The sequence below is a fragment of the Ipomoea triloba genome, chromosome 15, assembly GCF_003576645.1.
Source record: "Ipomoea triloba cultivar NCNSP0323 chromosome 15, ASM357664v1".
NCBI lineage: Eukaryota > Viridiplantae > Streptophyta > Magnoliopsida > Solanales > Convolvulaceae > Ipomoea > Ipomoea triloba.
In genome coordinates, this window is record NC_044930.1 from 8,211,081 (window position 1) to 8,230,061 (window position 18,981).

General features: G+C 33.8%; 3 protein-coding genes across 4 annotated transcripts; 2 read left to right on the forward strand and 1 right to left on the reverse strand.

Moving 5' to 3' along the window:
• The first annotated feature begins 446 nt into the window (after positions 1–446).
• On the forward strand, positions 447–6,281 carry LOC116006964 (glyceraldehyde-3-phosphate dehydrogenase B, chloroplastic). The gene is made up of 9 exons (XM_031247509.1): positions 447–604; positions 853–960; positions 1,058–1,216; positions 1,310–1,477; positions 4,344–4,504; positions 4,626–4,687; positions 5,174–5,223; positions 5,318–5,724; positions 5,896–6,281. The coding sequence occupies exons 1-9, from the start codon at positions 515–517 to the stop codon at positions 6,029–6,031; spliced, it is 1,341 nt and encodes a 446-aa protein (XP_031103369.1). The 5' UTR covers positions 447–514; the 3' UTR covers positions 6,032–6,281.
• Positions 6,282–10,154: 3,873 nt separating this feature from the next.
• Positions 10,155–15,282, forward strand: LOC116007476 (MLO protein homolog 1-like). Its single transcript, XM_031248150.1, has 13 exons — positions 10,155–10,286; positions 10,372–10,650; positions 11,386–11,502; positions 11,657–11,717; positions 12,692–12,777; positions 12,872–12,946; positions 13,172–13,260; positions 13,393–13,442; positions 13,618–13,658; positions 13,887–14,060; positions 14,170–14,205; positions 14,330–14,458; positions 14,999–15,282. The coding sequence occupies exons 1-13, from the start codon at positions 10,155–10,157 to the stop codon at positions 15,236–15,238; spliced, it is 1,509 nt and encodes a 502-aa protein (XP_031104010.1). The 3' UTR covers positions 15,239–15,282.
• A 472-nt stretch (positions 15,283–15,754) lies between these two features.
• LOC116007066 (RNA-directed DNA methylation 4-like) lies at positions 15,755–18,708 on the reverse strand. Of its 2 annotated transcripts, none has more exons than XM_031247649.1 (10): positions 18,577–18,708; positions 18,390–18,473; positions 18,145–18,233; positions 17,565–17,636; positions 17,428–17,478; positions 17,042–17,184; positions 16,813–16,931; positions 16,392–16,479; positions 16,235–16,308; positions 15,755–16,140 (listed from the first exon to the last, which is right to left on the reverse strand). In XM_031247649.1, exons 1-10 carry the CDS (start codon positions 18,665–18,667, stop codon positions 15,875–15,877), a joined length of 1,077 nt encoding a protein of 358 aa, XP_031103509.1. In that variant the 5' UTR covers positions 18,668–18,708; the 3' UTR covers positions 15,755–15,874. The 2 variants fall into 2 exon arrangements, with proteins under 2 accessions (XP_031103509.1, XP_031103508.1); XM_031247648.1 differs by having other exon boundaries at positions 18,145–18,236.
• Positions 18,709–18,981: the final 273 nt, after the last annotated feature.

Consider the following 18,981-nt stretch of genomic DNA (forward strand, 5'->3'; position numbering starts at 1 on the left):
ATTAGCCCACATTTCAAACCAAAAAAGGCCAATACGTTGCTCCATTAGGACTTAGGAGTTGAATTTGTAACTTTATAGTTATCAAGTCTCTGCTCCAAGATTTTATCAAATACAAACCTCTACCTATTAAAATAAATTATAGAGTACAATCTATTATTTAATTTCAATATAAACAACCATAGAATAATGTGTTTGTATGCATATATTGACCAATTTTTCTTACATAACTATAATCATTATATATACAGGTGTCACTTACACAAGATTGGAAAACCATTAAAAGCAAAAACAAAGCTTCTTGTGGTTCAGATTTTGAAGGTCAATATACCATGACAGACTGATCTTATCTCGTATCAATCTTCACCACACCATCCTTGCCACTCATTGCTTTACATGAATCGCAGCCATGCATTTGTTTAAAGCATTTTTGATCAATGAATGAAATGAAATGCAGTATAAATAATTGGAAAATCAGGATTTGTAAGTTGGTCCTGAAGTTGTTGAGGTTGCAGCCATGGCTTCCCATGCAGCTCTAGTTTATTCAAGAATCCCAACCCGAACAAGGCTTCCCTCCAAGACCTCCACTCCTCAATGCTTCTCCAAGGTAACTCCCATAAAATTTTGAGGTTTCATAAGGTTTTGTCATGATCTGTTGGGCAGAGGCCAATGAAGGGCCAAGTCCAGCATTAAGTGACTAAAGGCCGGATTGTTGGGCAGAGGCCTGAAGGGCTAGAAGGGCTAAGTCCAGCATCCTGCCTCTGGAAATTGTGATGGTACTAGCTATCGTTGTTTGTCTTAGTGGTAAACGCTTGATCCTAACATGATCTGATCTCTTGTTTTCTGGTTGGATAGAGGCTGGAAGTGGCTGAGTTCTCTGGTCTGCGTTCGAGTGGATGCGTTACGTTTTCTAACAGGGAAGCTTCCTTCTCTGATGTTGTGGCTGCCCAACTCACTCCCAAAGTAAAAATTCTTGTTTGAAAGATTGGATTGATTATATTGTTGATACTGCTGAACCATATATGTTTGTAACATTTTGAATGGTGTCTGGAATCTGCAGGCTGTAGGAGCCCCGGTTAAGGGGGTAACTGTTGCCAAATTGAAGGTTGCAATCAATGGTTTCGGGCGCATTGGTAGGAACTTCCTGCGCTGCTGGCACGGGCGCGAGGATTCGCCATTGGAAGTTATTGTTGTCAATGACAGTGCTGGTGTCAAGAATGTGAGTGCAAAAAACAAATCGAATCTGTGGTATCTTGCGAGCGCGATTACTGTTTCTTTCCTGCTGATTTACAGTGTAAATTGGGCATTGCAGGCTGCTCACTTGCTCAAGTATGATTCCATGCTGGGAACTTTCAAGGCAGATGTGAAAGTAGTGGACAAAGAGACCATCTCTGTTGATGGGAAGCCCATTAAGGTTGTCTCCAACAGGGACCCTCTCAAGCTTCCCTGGGCTGATATGGGAATTGACATTGTTATTGAGGTATATATGCTCCAGTGCTCCACTCATGAATAACAACGAACAATCTGCTATTTGCTAATGGCTAATTGTGGTCAGGCTTGTCCCTGGGCAAAGGTGGGCTGGGCCCTTGCCCTGGGCCCACGCTTGAAAGGGGCCCACACTATAAAGTTTTATTATAAGTATTTAATATACATTTAAGTAAAATACATTTGATTTAGCTTAGTTGGTAGGACGTATAGCTTACATTGTTGAGGTCTGGGTTCAAACCCTCATGGTTACATACATTTGTTTTTAGACTTTAAATTTTTGAACTCCCATGGATACTTTAAATTTTTCCTCCCAAAAACTTTAAATTTTTTAGTTCCCATGGATACTTTAAATTTTTTCCTCCCAAAAGACGAATTTAGAGATATTATATAGTATTAAAATTAAAATAAAATTATAACTTATGAAATTTAATTTCCTCCCCCTACTATTTAGAAGATGAATTTAAAAATATTATATAGTATTCAAATTATAACATATGGAATTTATTTCTATTTCTAATTGTATTATTTGAGTTGTAACTATGTGATTATTTTATATTTTTATAATTATAATGATATTTATTGTATAGATTGATTTGTGATTCATATCAAAGTTCGAATATATTTCTATTCGAGTAATTCATTAATATTTAGAACATGTGTTATTTTGTGAACTTTATAATGATTTATGTATATGTAATATATTTTGTTAATTAGTTATGAAATAATTTTAAAAGATAGTTTTTTTTTTTTTTTTGGAATAAGGTCCAAATTAGCCACTGAACGTAACATGAAAGTGCAATTTGGCCACTGAACGAAAAAAAAAAGGTGCAATTAGGCCACTGAACACTTCAAATACATGCAATTTCACTTGATAGCATGTTACCTTCCATTTCATCAGGTTGCCTGCTTACTTGGATGGTGAGTTGGCATTTTAAAATAATTTAATAAAAATAAATTATATATATATATAAATAAATAATAAAAAAAATTAAAAAATTAAAAGAAAAAAAAACACACAAACCCACGGCTCTACCGATGAAGTATTCCATTTTGTTGATGGAAAACTGCGTCGACTGCAGGCCAGCCGAGAGTTGAGATAAGCTAGTTTGATGGGAAAAATGAAAATATAATGAACCCTCAATTTGACTTCAATTGATATAGTGTATGTTAATTGTGATTGGTGGCTCAAATTCAATTAGTAATAGCCTTGGCGCCCACGAATTGGAATAGGATTCTAGTGTATTTGAGTTTTTTTTTTTTTTTTTTCAATTTTTATTTTTAAGTTTATTATTAAAAATTATTTTAAAATGCCAACTCACTATCCAAGTAAGCAGACAACCTGATAAAATGGGAGGTAACCTGCTATCAGGTGAAATTGCATGTATTTGAAGTGTTCAGTGGCCTAATTGCACTTTTTTTTTCGTTCAGTGGCCAAATTGCACTTTCATGTTACGTTCAGTGGCTAATTTGGACCTTATTCCTTCTTTTTTTTTAATGAATTATCTAGTCAATGTAGTTTAGAAGTTCTATTATTTGTCATTGACTCATTGTATTCATATTAATCTAAAAAAAAAAAATTGAAATTGATCTTACTAAAAGAAAATTATTTATAAATATGATATCAATAGAGGATATGCGTGATTTATAATGTGTTTTCTATTCAAACTATTTTATCCAATTAATCATGTTTCATATTTTGTTATGAATATCATTTATTACGTTTTAAAGTATTTTGATTTATTGCTCCAAGTAATTCAGATTTCATGCTCTACTCTTATTTGTAAGTTGTGTTTTATAATTATTATTAATTATTGCTTTATTATTTATTATAATAACAATGTGATTTATTATTTATTATAATAACAATGTGATTGTCTATAAGCTTATTTGGTTTTAAATTGTTTATTCATTTTTATTAACTGTAATTCTTTATTTATGAAGACACATATGCAAATATTGAATATTTTGTATTTTTTAAGCCAACAAAGAAAAATTCATTCATAACTAACGAAAGCAACTAGAGTTGCTTTCATTATTATTATTGTGTATGCAAAATTGTTAAAAACTTGTAATTCTTATTTCAAGTTATTTGTCATTAATTTTTTTCCCTTACGCATATATAAATTAATTTCATATAGGGCCCATTTTTTATACTATCACAAATTATGCTGTGGACCCAGGTCCACCTTGCAAGGTGGACCTGGGTCCAAAACTACGTCATTTTTTTTTTATAGTAAACACATTGCTGAATTAAAGTTGCCAAAAAATGTGTGAATGTAGAGGTTTCAAAGTGTGAATGTAGAGTATAGAAATCGTGAATATAGACTTATGATTGTGTGAATGTAGAGTTGTCCAGAAATGTGTGAATGTAGAGGTTTCAAATTGTGAATATGAAGTATAGAAATCGTGAATGTAGAGTTATGCATGTGTGAATCTGTAATAGAGTTAAGAAGTTCTAGCAACTTGTACCCCTGTAACGTGTGAATGTGAAGTTCTCAAGTTGTGAATATAGAGTATATGACCTGTGAATATAGAGTTTTGAATGTGTGAATGCATAACAATGGTAATATAGTTACTAAACATATAACGCTGTAATGTGTGAATGTAGAGGTTACAAATTGTGAATGTAAAGTATAGTGTATGTGAATGTAGAGTTTGTGTTCCACATTTCAAGCCAATATGTTTAAAAAAAAAAAAAACAGCATCATTTTTGGACCCAGGTCCACCTTCCACTGCATAACTATTGTTATACTATGCCCCGGGCCTATAAAATGATAGGAACGGGCCTGATTGTGGTCAGAATCTAGAATAGATAACCTTAAACCTTAAGTGAGAACAAAAAAATGTTTGAATGACAGGGAACAGGAGTGTTTGTGGATGGTCCAGGTGCTGGAAAGCACATACAAGCTGGTGCAAAGAAGGTTATCATCACTGCTCCAGCAAAAGGTGCTGATATTCCAACCTATGTTGTTGGCGTAAACGAACAAGACTACTACCACGAGGTCTCTAACATCGTAAGGCGAGTGCTTCCACAAATCATCCATCAATACTATTTCTTAGCTGATATGATCATTGCCTAATTGCCATGTAGAAAAAAGGGTACTAACAATTTTATAATTTGGTTCTTGTCACAACTGCAGCAATGCTTCTTGCACCACTAACTGCTTGGCTCCCTTTGTAAAGATCATGGATGAGGAATTTGGTAAGCTGCCAATGATGTTGGGTTTTCATCAGTGTTGCAAAAATCCCGCCTAGGCACGGATTAATCGCCGTCTGGGCGCTAGGCGTCAGCCAATTGCCTAGCCTATCACCATAATCGGTGGTTTAGGCGGCCGACTAGGCCGCTTAGGCGCTGGCTAGGCCACCTAGTCGGCTGATTAGCTATTTTTTTGTGTTATTTCACTCAAAACAACATCCTTTGATCTAAATAACCCTAAATTGTTCAAACTCTATGTTTTTTAGGTTAATATTTAATATTTTAGTATTAACTATTAAAGTATTAAATAATTTATAATTATTAGGTCTTTAAAAAATTTAAAAAACTCAAACAAAATTTTAAAAAATAAATAATAATAAAAAATTCACGGGCACCTAGCCGCTAGACGCCCCTAGCCGATTTTTTCAATCATGGTTTTCATCCGAAGTTATCTGGTTTTGGATACCATGCAAGTTAATGGAAAATTTGCAGGTATTGTCAAGGGAACAATGACAACCACTCACTCTTACACTGGTGATCAGGTGATAATAGAATCAATCCACTTTATCTCCTCCAAATAAGAATCAGTTCATGATTAACAAAACAAAATGGTTAATTCGCTTTGCATACATACAGAGGCTGTTGGATGCATCACACAGAGACTTGAGAAGGGCAAGAGCTGCAGCATTGAACATAGTCCCAACCAGCACTGGTGCAGCCAAAGCAGTGTCTTTGGTGCTACCCCAGCTGAAGGGCAAGCTCAATGGCATTGCTCTCCGAGTGCCAACGCCTAACGTCTCGGTCGTAGACCTCGTTGTCAACGTCGACAAGAAAGGGCTCACGGCTGAAGACGTCAACGCAGCTTTCAGAAAGGCGTCCGACGGCCCACTCAAAGGCGTGTTGGACGTCTGTGACGCCCCTCTCGTGTCTGTCGATTTCAGATGCAGCGACGTTTCCTCAACCATCGACTCTTCCTTGACCATGGTGATGGGCGACGACATGGTCAAGGTCGTCGCCTGGTATGACAATGAGTGGGGATACAGGTACTTAAAATAACTACATAATTTACGTTGATAGTGAGACCTTTATATAGTTGTTGAGCATATAATATAAACACATAAATGTGCAATCTAACTATCAGCTTAGACTTTTAGTTGGATAGAGCACATGCTTCAATTATAGTCACGATCATACGCTTTTTTTGGGCGTTGCAGCCAACGTGTTGTGGATTTGGCACATCTAGTAGCTAGCAAGTGGCCGGGGATGCCAGTTGCAGGAAGTGGAGACCCTTTGGAGGACTATTGCAAGACAAACCCGGGAGACGAGGAATGCAAAGTCTATGAAGCTTAGCTTGATTCACCACAAATTTTAATTTTTTGGTGAAATCAATGATTTTACATGATAAGAATGTTGATGATCGTTAGGTGTTATGTTTGAGGGAGATAGTTAAGATAATAATGAAATATGTACACATTTCGAAAGTCTAATGTGCAGTTATGTTCTGTTCTACCTTTCCTTCTCAAAGGTAGCATTTTGATTTTTGAGCTTATGTTCAATGCATTATTGATAGAAATTTGCTGGCTCAACGTCCTTTATTTAATTAAACTGTATTGATGACCTCTCTCTGAACACAGTTATCTGCTTCCATTTCTCCTCCGTAACATCTTTTGCCTTCGCATGTCTCTTGTCTTCGAGTTTCCTTAAGAACTTATCCATAATAATGTTCTTCACCACATACATTGGAATTGCCTGAATATGGTTGAATTATGTGCGGTCCATCTCAACTAAATATTAGTAATATTATAAGTAAATATAATAATATTCTTCACCACATACATTGGAATTGCCTGAATATGGTTGAATTATGTGCGGTCCATCTCAACTAAATATTAGTAATATTATAAGTAAATAGTTTGCCATGCATCATAAACAATGGCAACAAATAAACTGATGCAGAAAAGTTTATGATGGAGCACACATTTCAATTTGGTATCAAAGCTAACCTTTTGCTCTGATACTGAGTAACTAGTAGTTGTTATTCAATCAAGCACGAGTTGTTATTTAATCAGACTTCGTGCCTAATATAAAGTCAATGAATTTTTACTAACATCCCGCTTTGATACCAAATTGAAATTTGTGTTTTTTGAATACAGCTAACTCTAACTCTATTACTAGAACATCCCGCTCTAATACCAAATTGAAATTTGTGTTTTTTGAATACAGCTAACTCTAACTCTATTACTAGATACTTTTGAAGTCCTAATATAAAGTCAATGAATTTTACAAGTAGCTCTAGAGGATCAAGAGAAAACTACATTTACATGTCCCATGGGCACATTTGCTTACCGGCGCATGCCGTTTGGGCTATGCAATGCGCCGGCTACCTTTATGAGATGCATGTTAGCGATCTTTGAGGATTATATAGGGGAATTCATGGAGGTATTCATGGATGATTTTACTATATGGGGAGAAACCTTTGATGAATGTCTAGGCAATCAAAGTGCTAAAGAGATGTTTGGAGGTAAACCTAGCACTTAGTTGGGAAAAATGTTATTATATGATAGAGGAAGGAATAGTGCTAGGTCATAAGGTGTCGAGGAAAGGAATAGAAGTAGACAAAGTGAAAAGGTCCGTTATAGACACCCTACCACCTCCTAATTCAGTCACTAGCTTGAGAAGCTTTCTAGGACACGTCGGTTTTTACCGACGTTTCATCAAGGATTTTTCCAAGATCGCTAGACCCTTGACTAAGCTTTTAGAGAAGGATATAGATTTTGAGTTCGGAGAAGAGTGTTTAGTTGCTTTTAACACCCGTTGCTTTTAACACCCTCAAGGAGAAATTAGTAAGTGCACCTATCTTAGTCGGACCGGATTGGAATTTACCCTTTGAGATGATGTGCGACGCCAGTCGGTATTCGGTAGGAGTAGTGTTGGAACAAAGGAAAGAGAAACATCCCGCTCTGATACCAAAGTGAAATTTGTTTTTTGAATACAGCTAACGCTAACTCTATTACTAGATACTTTTGAAGTCCTAATATAAAGTCAATGAATTTTTACTAATGCAACTCTAACTCTGATACCAAATTGAAATTTGTGTTTTCTAAAAACATTACTAGATAAAGTCGCCTACACTGAGGCTCAATCTTAAGACTTCTTGTATGGAGAGACCCACTACATGTCATTTGAGCACAAGGCTAATGTCTAAGTTAATAGTTGGACTAAAATTTATGCTTATGTATTATGTGGTCAACAATCCTGAATGAAAAGTAGAGTAGGACAAACATAAGAAACAGTTAACATAGCATTTAAAGCAATGGGCTTTCAGAAGCTAATTAGAGTTCTAGATCGATCTGTCAATTATTTTTAAAAAAAATTTAGTTGTTTGTCAAAACTTACTTTGTTTAAGTTTAATTTAATTGTGTGATTAAAAAAAAAGAGAGCAAATTACATGATTTCGATTATATTTTGATTTTTAACTCATCACTTGCTAGGTTAAAGATGGAGTTAGTGGGTTTTTTTTTTCAAAAAAAGAAGAATAAAGAAAAAGGTCGATCAATACATATATATTTGACAAGTGGAGCACATTAAGCAATTATTTTGGAGAAAAATAGATAGTTAATATAATTTTGAAGCATATATCTTTAATACAAGGAATATGTGAGTAAGAAGCATATGCGAACGTATAGTCATGCAAATAAGAGGACCAATTATAATCAAATTGATAGTTAAGAAAGAAAATCTATAAATGTCAATAGTCAAAAGAACATTTTTTAAACTAACTCTAAAAAATACATATATATAAAATATATATGTAATAAAAAATAATAATTAAATATTCTTTATATAAACAAAAAAAATTAAGTTAATAAATAATTTTGTAGGCTAAAGTGTCGTCATCTCGCACCATGAACCATAAGCGATTCTTCATGCCGCACCATGTTCTTTCAAAAGTGACTATTCGATGCACAAACCTCATTGCATTCTGATCCTTCCAACCGAAGAACCCGCAACCATTTACATCCTACAAACTCCAATCACGAAAAAAAATCCTAACAAATTTAAGAAAACCCTAGCTTTAGTTTAAAAACAATTGAAAACCAAAATTCATCCAAAACTTTACAAAATTCGAACCTTTCATCTTTAACACTCGAAGAATTGCTTTCCCGACTCTCTACTTGTGCAAATAGGAGCTTTCAACCCACAGGTACAATACACACTAGGTTCATACTCCATGTTTATTCTCACTCGTGATGAATTCGAGGAAGATGACATACATCTACTTTGAGTGCTTCGTCGGAAAATGCTTCATCGGCGAACGGTTTTAGTAGAAGGAAACACTGCTATATGATTGGATGGGCTAGAGCTGTGAATCGGAGAAGACTTTGCGAAATGGGGAAGCTTATACAGTATTAATACTGATATATAGAGGTAAGTTCCACATCAGTTTTTTACCGGCCCCTAGTCATCAATGATATTGGGAAACCTTCAAAATAGGCTAGGCGAAAAAAAATACGGTTTGTGCATCGAATAGTCACTTTTAAAAGAATAGGGTGCGGTTTGAAGAATCGCTTATGGTTCATGGTGCGGGATGTCACTTTAGCCATTTGTTTAATATTATATAAATTATGTGCCAAGCACCTTGTGTCAATTAGTACCTTGGTGGCTCTTCTTGAAGAAACTAAAGGTAATATGATTGAACAAATATCACACTGTAATAGAGGTGGATAGTCCTCAAAAAAAAAAATATATTATGTAGTATGTATTATTTATTTATTTATTATTTTTAATTATTTTAACATAATCACAAATTTTGAGTGATGAAAAAAATTTGTAACTACTACCTAAGGTGTGCATTGAGTAAATCTTGTATAAGTAGCAAAGGAACATGCAGACACAAACTAAGCCTAACTAACTTAGGTTTTTTTTTTAAAGAAAATGCAATGCATGAATTACACTGAAAAAGAAGTACAAAGAAATGGGGTTTTTTTTTTTGTTTGAAGAAAATGCAATGCATTAATTACACTGAAAAAGATGTAAAAAGAAATGGGGGAATACCAAATCCCTCTCCCCACTAGTGAAAATGGCAGTAGCCATCTAGCAAGTGCAGGAACAATACTATTGAAACAGTATGGTTAGCAAACATAAAAATAGATCTACTTAACTAAAGCATCTATGGCAACAAATAAACTGATGCGGACAAATTAAAAAATAAATTTATATGACTTTGTTAAGTTCGCTAATTTGTCAATTGTCAATCTGCAATTACCATACTTATATTGTGCCGGCCGGCTTTCAATAATAATAATAATACTCAACAAATAAATATATTATTTTCTCTTCCCATGCCATTAGTATTACGTAATGCAGTAGGTACAAACCGGCACAGCTCTGTGAAAACAGATTCCATTGGAGCTATCTAGGAAGATATATACATATATACACACTGTACGTACGTGTCGGCAATAATAACCAAATGGCCGGCGGCGGCGGTGGAGGGGACTCCCAGACTCTGCAAGAAACGCCGACATGGGCGCTCGCCGCCGTCTGCGGTGTCTTTATCGCCATTTCTATCGTCATAGAACAAGGCATTCATAAGCTTGGAGAGGTAGTATATACATACATATATACATAAAAATGGAGATTATTATTTCTGAAATTATATATTTTCATTTTGGCCGGTAAAATTGCAGTGGTTCAAGAAGAAGCAGAAGAAGGCGATGATGGAAGCGTTGGAAAAAATAAAGGCAGAATTAATGCTGTTAGGGTTCATATCCTTATTGCTCACTGTGAGCACCACGCTCGTTGCCAGAATATGCATTCCGCCCCATTTCGCACACACCTGGCTTCCCTGCCCACATGATTCTTATAATCGGCACCGTCTTTTACTTTCCTTTAATGTCACCGGAGATGTCTTGCACCGCCGGTTTTTGGCCGGAGTTGACGACGAGAAGGATTATTGTGGGTCCAGGGTCAGTACATATATGCATACCAAAATTTTTAATCTTCATTACACCATGATCTGTTTTTTCGAGTACTATTGACTCTGTTATAATGTAGTATCTAGTCAACAATAGCCTCCACTCGAACCCACACCCTTCCACATGGGAGTATAAATCCAGTGCTACTAAACCATTTTTAATTTTTATTACACCATGATCTGTTTGATAGAGCTTATGATTTTTTTAACTTAAAATTTTTTTTTTATTAATTTACAAAAATGACACCATTTACCTTTTATTAATTAAAAGTAATTAATTTAACAATTAATTTTACCAAACACTTTAATTTTAATAATTAACTTATTAGCTACTAAATTTTAAACTTTTAGCTAGTTTTTCAGTTAGAAATGTCAACAACGTCATATATAATGCTCTATTTTGTTATTGGTAAATTTTTATCTCTTAAATTTATTATAAATAATCAATTCTCTCAATTCAAAGATAATGTAGGGGTTTTGACAAAATTTGATATTTTCTATATGTCCCACAAAATTTGAAATCTGAATAAAACTAAATACGGAGTAATTTGATAAAAATGCGCTTCAGAAATAATGGGTCTAATTTTTTACAAAGACATTTTAAAAGTAATTTTGTATATTTATGTCTAAATTTTAAAACATTGTTCTTTTTTGTACTTATAACTTTCGACCCATTTGAGTTTGATTGGTAATGGGTAATATTATTGAATTGGTGCGAATTATACAGGGGAAGACATCGTTGATATCGTACGCAGGGGTGCACCAATTGCACATATTCATCTTCGTCCTTGCCGTAATGCACATTGTTTACAGCGTCGTCCTTGTCCTTTTGGGCCAACTCAAAGTTAGTATTTCAGATTACTATACTTTTTTTATTAATATTTCATTATGCAATAGTTATCATATGTTCTTTAATTTGATAATTAATTAATCACAATATGTCGCGTTCTGTAATTTTTTTTAATGCTCAATATATGCTAATGCTTTTATTTTTTTAGATGAGGAGATGGAAGACATGGGAATTGGAAACCTCATCCCTAGAGTATGAATTATCATATGGTAACACTCCTTCAATTCCCACATTCTATGCTTGTTTTGGAGTATATATTTAATTCTTCAAAAATAAATTTAGTTTTGAATTATTTTTTATATAATTGAATCACAAAACTTGATTACTTAAATTTTAGTATTATTCCGCATTAATCCTTTTTTAGCAACTTATTTAAGTATTCGTCAATCATCATATGAATTCATCGATTTAAATATTATATTGAAAACATTCATCAAATTAAATCGTGTAACAACATTTAATCAATTCATCTAACAACATGCATTAATTTAGTAAGTTGCATAAACATGTATATATTTACCAAGTCGGTTAGATGCTAAATAGCAACTTAAAAACTAAATTATCTAATACATTAACAAATGTAAGAAATAAAATATATATTTTTTACAAATTAAATTTAGGAGCTGAGCAAAAGTGGTTCCACTGTACTTATTATACAAACACATCATACTCATACACCACTAGTTTAAGGTAAGTTGGGTTGGTCACCTGCTACATATTTTTTTCATAAAAACAAATGATTTTAATTGTCATCTTTTTTAGTACTTTATACCTAGTCACATCAGTTGCAATAAAAAAATTCTGTAGAAAAATAAGCAATACAAATTTAAAGTTTTATTACATGTATTCCAAAATCTTACTGTCTTAAATTTACTCCTTGATCGGGAGGCTGATAGGCTATTTTCTTCATGTGAATCATTATAAAAGTATCTACATCAAAATTTTAAGCATGAAAGTACAAATTGAAATTAGAGAATAGAAGTACCTATAGTATTTTTTAAAAAATTATCTCTCAGCTCCCACTAATAAGACTCACATTCTCTACTCTCGACTCTTACTCTCACATTTAAAATTTTTATGTAAACACATTTACATGGACCCACATGAAGAAAATAGTCTATCAATGTCGGGAGTACATTTAGTAGAATTGTAATACTTACGTTGTGATTAATTGTTTGTTCAGATCCGAGTAGATTCAGATACGTTCATCAAACATCCTTTGTGAGGCGTCACTCGGGACTCTCCACAATCCCTGGGATCAAGTGGATTGTATGATTCTTTTCTTTTAACTCTTTTTGTTATTATTATTTTCTGCTCAATTTGGAATGTGATGATGAGGTGATGTGATGTGCACAACAAACAGGTAGCCTTCTTCAGGCAATTCAGTGGTTCCATATCCAAGGTTGATTACTTGACAATTCGAAATGGATTCATCAAAGTAATTATTCCTCTCTCCTACTTTTATTATTATTATTATTATTATTATTATTATTATTATTATAGAATAAGGGTCAAATAGGACACTGAACTACACACGGAAATGCAATTAGGACAATAAACTCAAAAAAAAAAAAAAAACATGCAATGTGGGTGAATAGTTTTGATTTTATCTTTAATTGATTAACTCGTATTGAGGTGAATTTTATGTTTAACTTAATTGTAGGCACATTTTGCTCCAAATGCTAAGTTCAATTTTTATAAATACATTAAAAGATCCATGGAGGATGACTACAAAAGGGTGTTAGGTATAAGGTGCGTATTTACATACACTCAACAAACACATACTCGTAAAGTATGCAAAATACTGAGCTGAAATTTGAGCAAGCTAAGGAAAATGCAAACTATACAGACACTAAAAATACTCTTTTATTTCTAAAATTTCAGCCTCCCTTTATGGATCTCAGCCACTATCTTTTTGCTCGTCAATATCCACAGTAAGTTTGTTAAATTTCTCACACTCCCAATTTTTTTGTTTACTTAATTTATTTTTACTACATTTCAAGGTTAGATATTAAATTCGTGAACTCATATTTATAGTAAAAAAATTCAAGACCTTTAGTCTTATTTGGTTAATTAATTAATTTCTCATTGTGTTCAATTTTGGTGCAGAATGGCATATAATTGCGTGGATAGCACTAGCCCCTGTTGTGGTAAGCCAAACATATAATTTCTAGGAAAAGTCTACAATTTCGATCGACTCGATCAGTACGGATGCGTCTTGTATTAAGTAAAAACAAAAAAGTTTCGAAAAATTAAAAAAGAAGTTAAATTTATATCGAGTGCAAGAGACATTAATTGAATAAATTTTCAATCTTTATAATTGGTACGGTTAAACCTATATATATCTCAAATCATCCATCTTGATTTATATATGTTAGATACTTGTGTTAACCGGAACCAAGCTTGAGCTAGTGATCATGGAGATGGCACAACAAATCCAAGACAAGACTAATGTTGTTAGAGGAGCACCAATTGTTGAACCAACCAATGACTTCTTCTGGTTCAGCAAACCTCACTTGATTCTTTTCTTAATACATTTCTCTTTATTTGAGGTACATTACGTTATAATAATGATAACGAGTAATGATCGTATAACAAAAATTCAGTACTACACAAAAGTTGAAACATATATCTGACAATTACTTTCAACTCAATTTGCAGAATGCGTTTCAAATGGCATACTTCTTATGGTCTTTGGTAAGTAATTAAAACTGATCTTAATAACTAGAAGTAACCATACATGTGTTATGAAGTTGTTGCATGCACACCAAAATTTGTCAATAATCTCACTAGAGAGCTGTTTTTGTTATTATTGATGCAGTGGCAATTTGGAATCACATCTTGTGTACATGATAACATATATTCAATTGTGCTGAGAGTTTGCCTAGGGGTGATCCTCCATGTCTTGTGCTCATACATTACATTCCCTCATTATGCCCTAGTAACACAAGTCAGTACTCCCTCCTCTCATCTTTCTTCATGAATCTTTAAAAAATTAATTGGAGTTGTAACTTGTAATTGATAAGCAATTAATCAAGAAAAGTGGTTAAATAGGCCATCGAATTTTAGCTGAAAAGTCAATTAATCCCCTCAACTTTAGCCACAGGTTGAGGTGCTAATTGACTCTTCAGCTAAACTTTGCTGGTCTATTTGATCCTTTTCCCTTAATAAACATGGTTATTTGTGGTTGTTACTCATTTATAACAAATAAGTTATCCCTTAATAAACATGGTTATTTGTGGTTGTTACTCATCTATAACAAATAAGTTATAAGCTAATTTAATTTTTTTTCGAAATTCTATTATATATTACTATTATATAATTGAACTCGCGATACCTGAAATTTAGTGCTCAATACTCACAAAAAGTTCATAGCTTGAAATGATTTGAAGTGTACGTGTGTATAAGTAATTAATTTCAAATAAGTGTTATAATATCGCATAAAAGTGATGGATTATGAGGTTGATATATATGATATATGTATATACAGATGGGATCACACATGAAGACTGCAATATTTGAAGAGCAAACAGCAAAGGCTGTGAAGAAATGGCAAAAGGAAGCGAAACAAAGGCAGAAGAAACGCAGTAGTCCAACTTCTCCTAGTCCTCAAAACACTAGTACCAGCAGGGACTCTTCCCCTTCTTATTTGCTTCACAACTTAAACAACTCTTCATCGGCTCATCCTCCTATGGGGTATTGCTTCCCACTTTCTCCAACAAGGTCTTGATACATATATATATTATTTAATTTTCTTGTGTATAACATATATATATATATATATATATATATATATATATATATATATAGTTCAAATAATATTATATTATTGGATGTTATATACCATCCCAATAGGAGTGCAGGGTTGGATGGGCCACAATACAAATAAGAAAATTAAATGATATAATAACACTCCCTCCACTTTGTCAGTACTTATAAAGTTTAATTATTTTTAACGCTAAAAAGTAAAATTCTAAACCAAACTAACTAAATCATAAACTCTCTAAAAGATGAGCCCTAAGTGCATCGCATTTTCAAACGGGCCAAAGTGTACATCTAATGTTGTAAATTAAAGTACAATATATAGTGCTGCAAAGTCAAGTTCTCATATAATTATTTTAATATGTGTAAATCCTAGTTAATTACTTAATTAATATGAAAAGTCACTCTTCCCATGAGAACTATGGACAATTTTGGATTGTCCATCTAGTATTTTGGATTTGCCACCCTGAAAGAAAGCAAAACATTCCTCAAACATTAAAGCACATTTATTTAGCAAAAATCACACTTCATAATTTTACCCAGTAGTGTAAGAATCCTCTGAAAGGGAATCCATATGATATCAGACAACTACAACTAGCAGAAATCACATCCATTTGTCTTCCTCACCAAACACCTTTTCATCATTGTCATACAACTCCCAATCATCACCACTGTAGATATCATCTTCAACAAATGGATCCCTGCCATCTGACCACTCGTATCGACCCAAATCTTCTCCTTCGCGAGATACATGGCTGCCCGTTTCTCCTTCTTCAGAAGAAGATTCGCTCTCACATTCTGACTGGTCATTTGAAGCTATAGTTTCTACTTCATCGTCATCGGGATAATCATTCCGGGGGTTATTTTCATCTGAGATACAAATAGTTGACAATATCAAGCCATGTATGAGCTGTGGCAGCATAGTTAATGAAGCGTGCGTTAAAAAAAGTATGACTTGCAGTACCATTAGAATCATAACTTTCATTGTCGGAATCATCAGGACCATCATAGAAGTCATCATCATCATCCACTTGAACCCTGTAAAATCAAAGGTGCTATTTTTACAAGAAATAGGACACAAACCAAGATTAGGATAAGCATACACTGCTATGGATCCTTACAAAGGAAAATGGTGTGCAGTTGATTCCTCCATGGTTTCAACATCATTCTTAACGGCATAGAAGTCATAGACAAAACCATCTGAAGATGCTGCACAAAGATTAACATTTTCAGCAAATAATGCAACCTATTAAAATACTTATTAAAAATAATAGGTGTAGACATTGAAGAACCATCCAACATACCCCAAACCATAACCTAATTACCTAAAATTAAACTGAAATGACTAAGTTCTATCCACAAGCAAAAAGGTTTCATGGAAAATTATTCATGCCATTTCATCTCCTTTATATAAATAACTGGATACCAGAAAAGACTAGAGAATTTCAAGACATAGTATTGCTATTTAAAAGCCCCAGTAAACATCAACAATGCAATTTTCATTTAAGCCTTCCAACCCCAATAGAGAAAATAGGGCAGAACCTCGTTTGAAGACATAGTCATGTATGTCAGACTCAATTTCTTCAGCGGCACTTGGCATGACTTCTCTTAAGAGTGGCAAATACTGAGACATCATCCTGTGATCTTCCAACTCTGGATCTCTACAGGCACACAATAGAAGTGGTTATTTTCCCTGACACAAGAAAAAGAAAAAAGAAAAAGAGGTAATAAAGTTAGATGAACATAAACAGCTTTGGGCAACAAAACATACTCCTCTTGTACATCATGGCTTTTTTCCTCTGTATCAACACGAACAACATCATACAGTCGGCAGACTTCATGTAGTGCTTCATCATCCTTCTTTCCCCTTCTATTTTTCCATATTTGCTCAAAACGAGCATTTTTTGACAAATCCTAGAAATATAAAATACAACAATAAATTACAAATTTTTATCAGAGGAATCTACCAGATAGGAAGAAAGAATAAAAATATTGATAAGATATAAGAATCTTTTGATTGCTTAATTCTTGAAAGAAGCAGGTTGATTTAATTTTAATTACTTCCATCACAGCTAACAAAGTAAGAAATTATCTATTCAGAATGACAATTGATTATAAGAAAGTTCCTCTCTAGAATGAGAAGTGTCTGAAGTTTACCTCTTGTTTTTGTTTAGCTTTTGCAAGAAGCTGATCTTTCCTTTGCATGTGCTACATTGAAAATGCACAAAGCATTCACGTTAACACATCAAAATATTTGTCTGACTTGGCAATGGAATAACTCATTAAAGACTTACATTGTCAGCCTTAAATGCATGTCTTCTTTCCTCAATTTTCTCTTTGATGATTGAAGAATCAGCAGAACCAGGCTGTTACCAAGTAGCAAACCATTATAAATTTATAATAGGTAGCTATCACTGACTGTTAAAATTGTGCTTCCTCATAATAGTATGATTGGTAAGAGAGATGTTTTGCACATTTGGAGCATATAATACAGTGAATGAATACAAGCCTCAAAGGAATTCTCCCACCTTAGTTATCAGCAAAGAAAATAATGGGAAAACAGAAAATAGAGTTAATGTCATATGGGGTACTCCAAGTATAGTGATTTTGCAACGTTTAATCCTAAACTTTCAAATTTATCACTCGTGATCCTTTGTCTTTTAAATTGTTACCTTCCGTGGTAAAATATGACAACTTGACAACTCGTTAAAATTTGATAATTGAAGGACTATTGACGGTTAACTTGGACCACAAATGCTAATAATTTGAAAGTCGAGGGGTGTTCAATTTGAAAGTTTAGGACTAAACATGCCAAAACCATTATACTCATTAACCCCAAAAAAATACATCATAAAATGGCATTATAATACTAACCACAAAAGACAGCACAAGATCAGCAGTGACTTCTGAGCAAGCCATGGTCTCAACATGCTGTACAAGAATCTTTTTCGTCTTCAATTCCTCTACTGTAATACAGTTGGAAGTGCATCATAGTATTAAAACTCAATCGCTTACAATAAATAGATAAGGGCAGGTATATACATCATAATTTGAAGAAGGTATACATAAAAATCATGCATTTTGCTGGGAAGAAGGGGTGTTATAGAAGCTTCACAAACCTTTACTAGAAGAAGACTCAGAAATTGAGAGCTTCTCAAAGTCAATCAACGGACGTTTATGTGGTCTCTCATTGATTTCAAGCCCTGCCAATTCACCAGAGCCACAAAGAATTAAAAAACCAAAGCTTTCATAACTGAGATATAAAAGTACCAAAAAAAAAGTGAATAGCCCTAAAAAAGAACTCACACAAAGCATCGAGGCGAAATTGCGATGCCTTTCGCTTAACCCTAACAATCACCGGCTTGTCGTCCTTCGGGTTCTCCGCCGTCGCCGCCATTACTAAGGGTCTCGCTAGCTTAACTGAAATCCAACAAAGCAGGAGAGAGGATCGTGAATAATCAGAAAGTTCAGATTTATAGCTCAAAGAAGCACGTGTTTTCCACGTGCTTATGGACTCCAGGCCAAGAAATAACCGACCCGCCAAAATTTTTAAAAAATTAATCAATTCAAAAATGTATTAGTATAAACATCATTAATAAATTGAAGGATTCTTCAAGAAATTCAATGGGGTTTCATTGGTTTCCAATTCCAAAAGACGGAAAATTCAATCAATCAATATTTTTTGAGTCAATATTGACTCGCTGAAGTTCA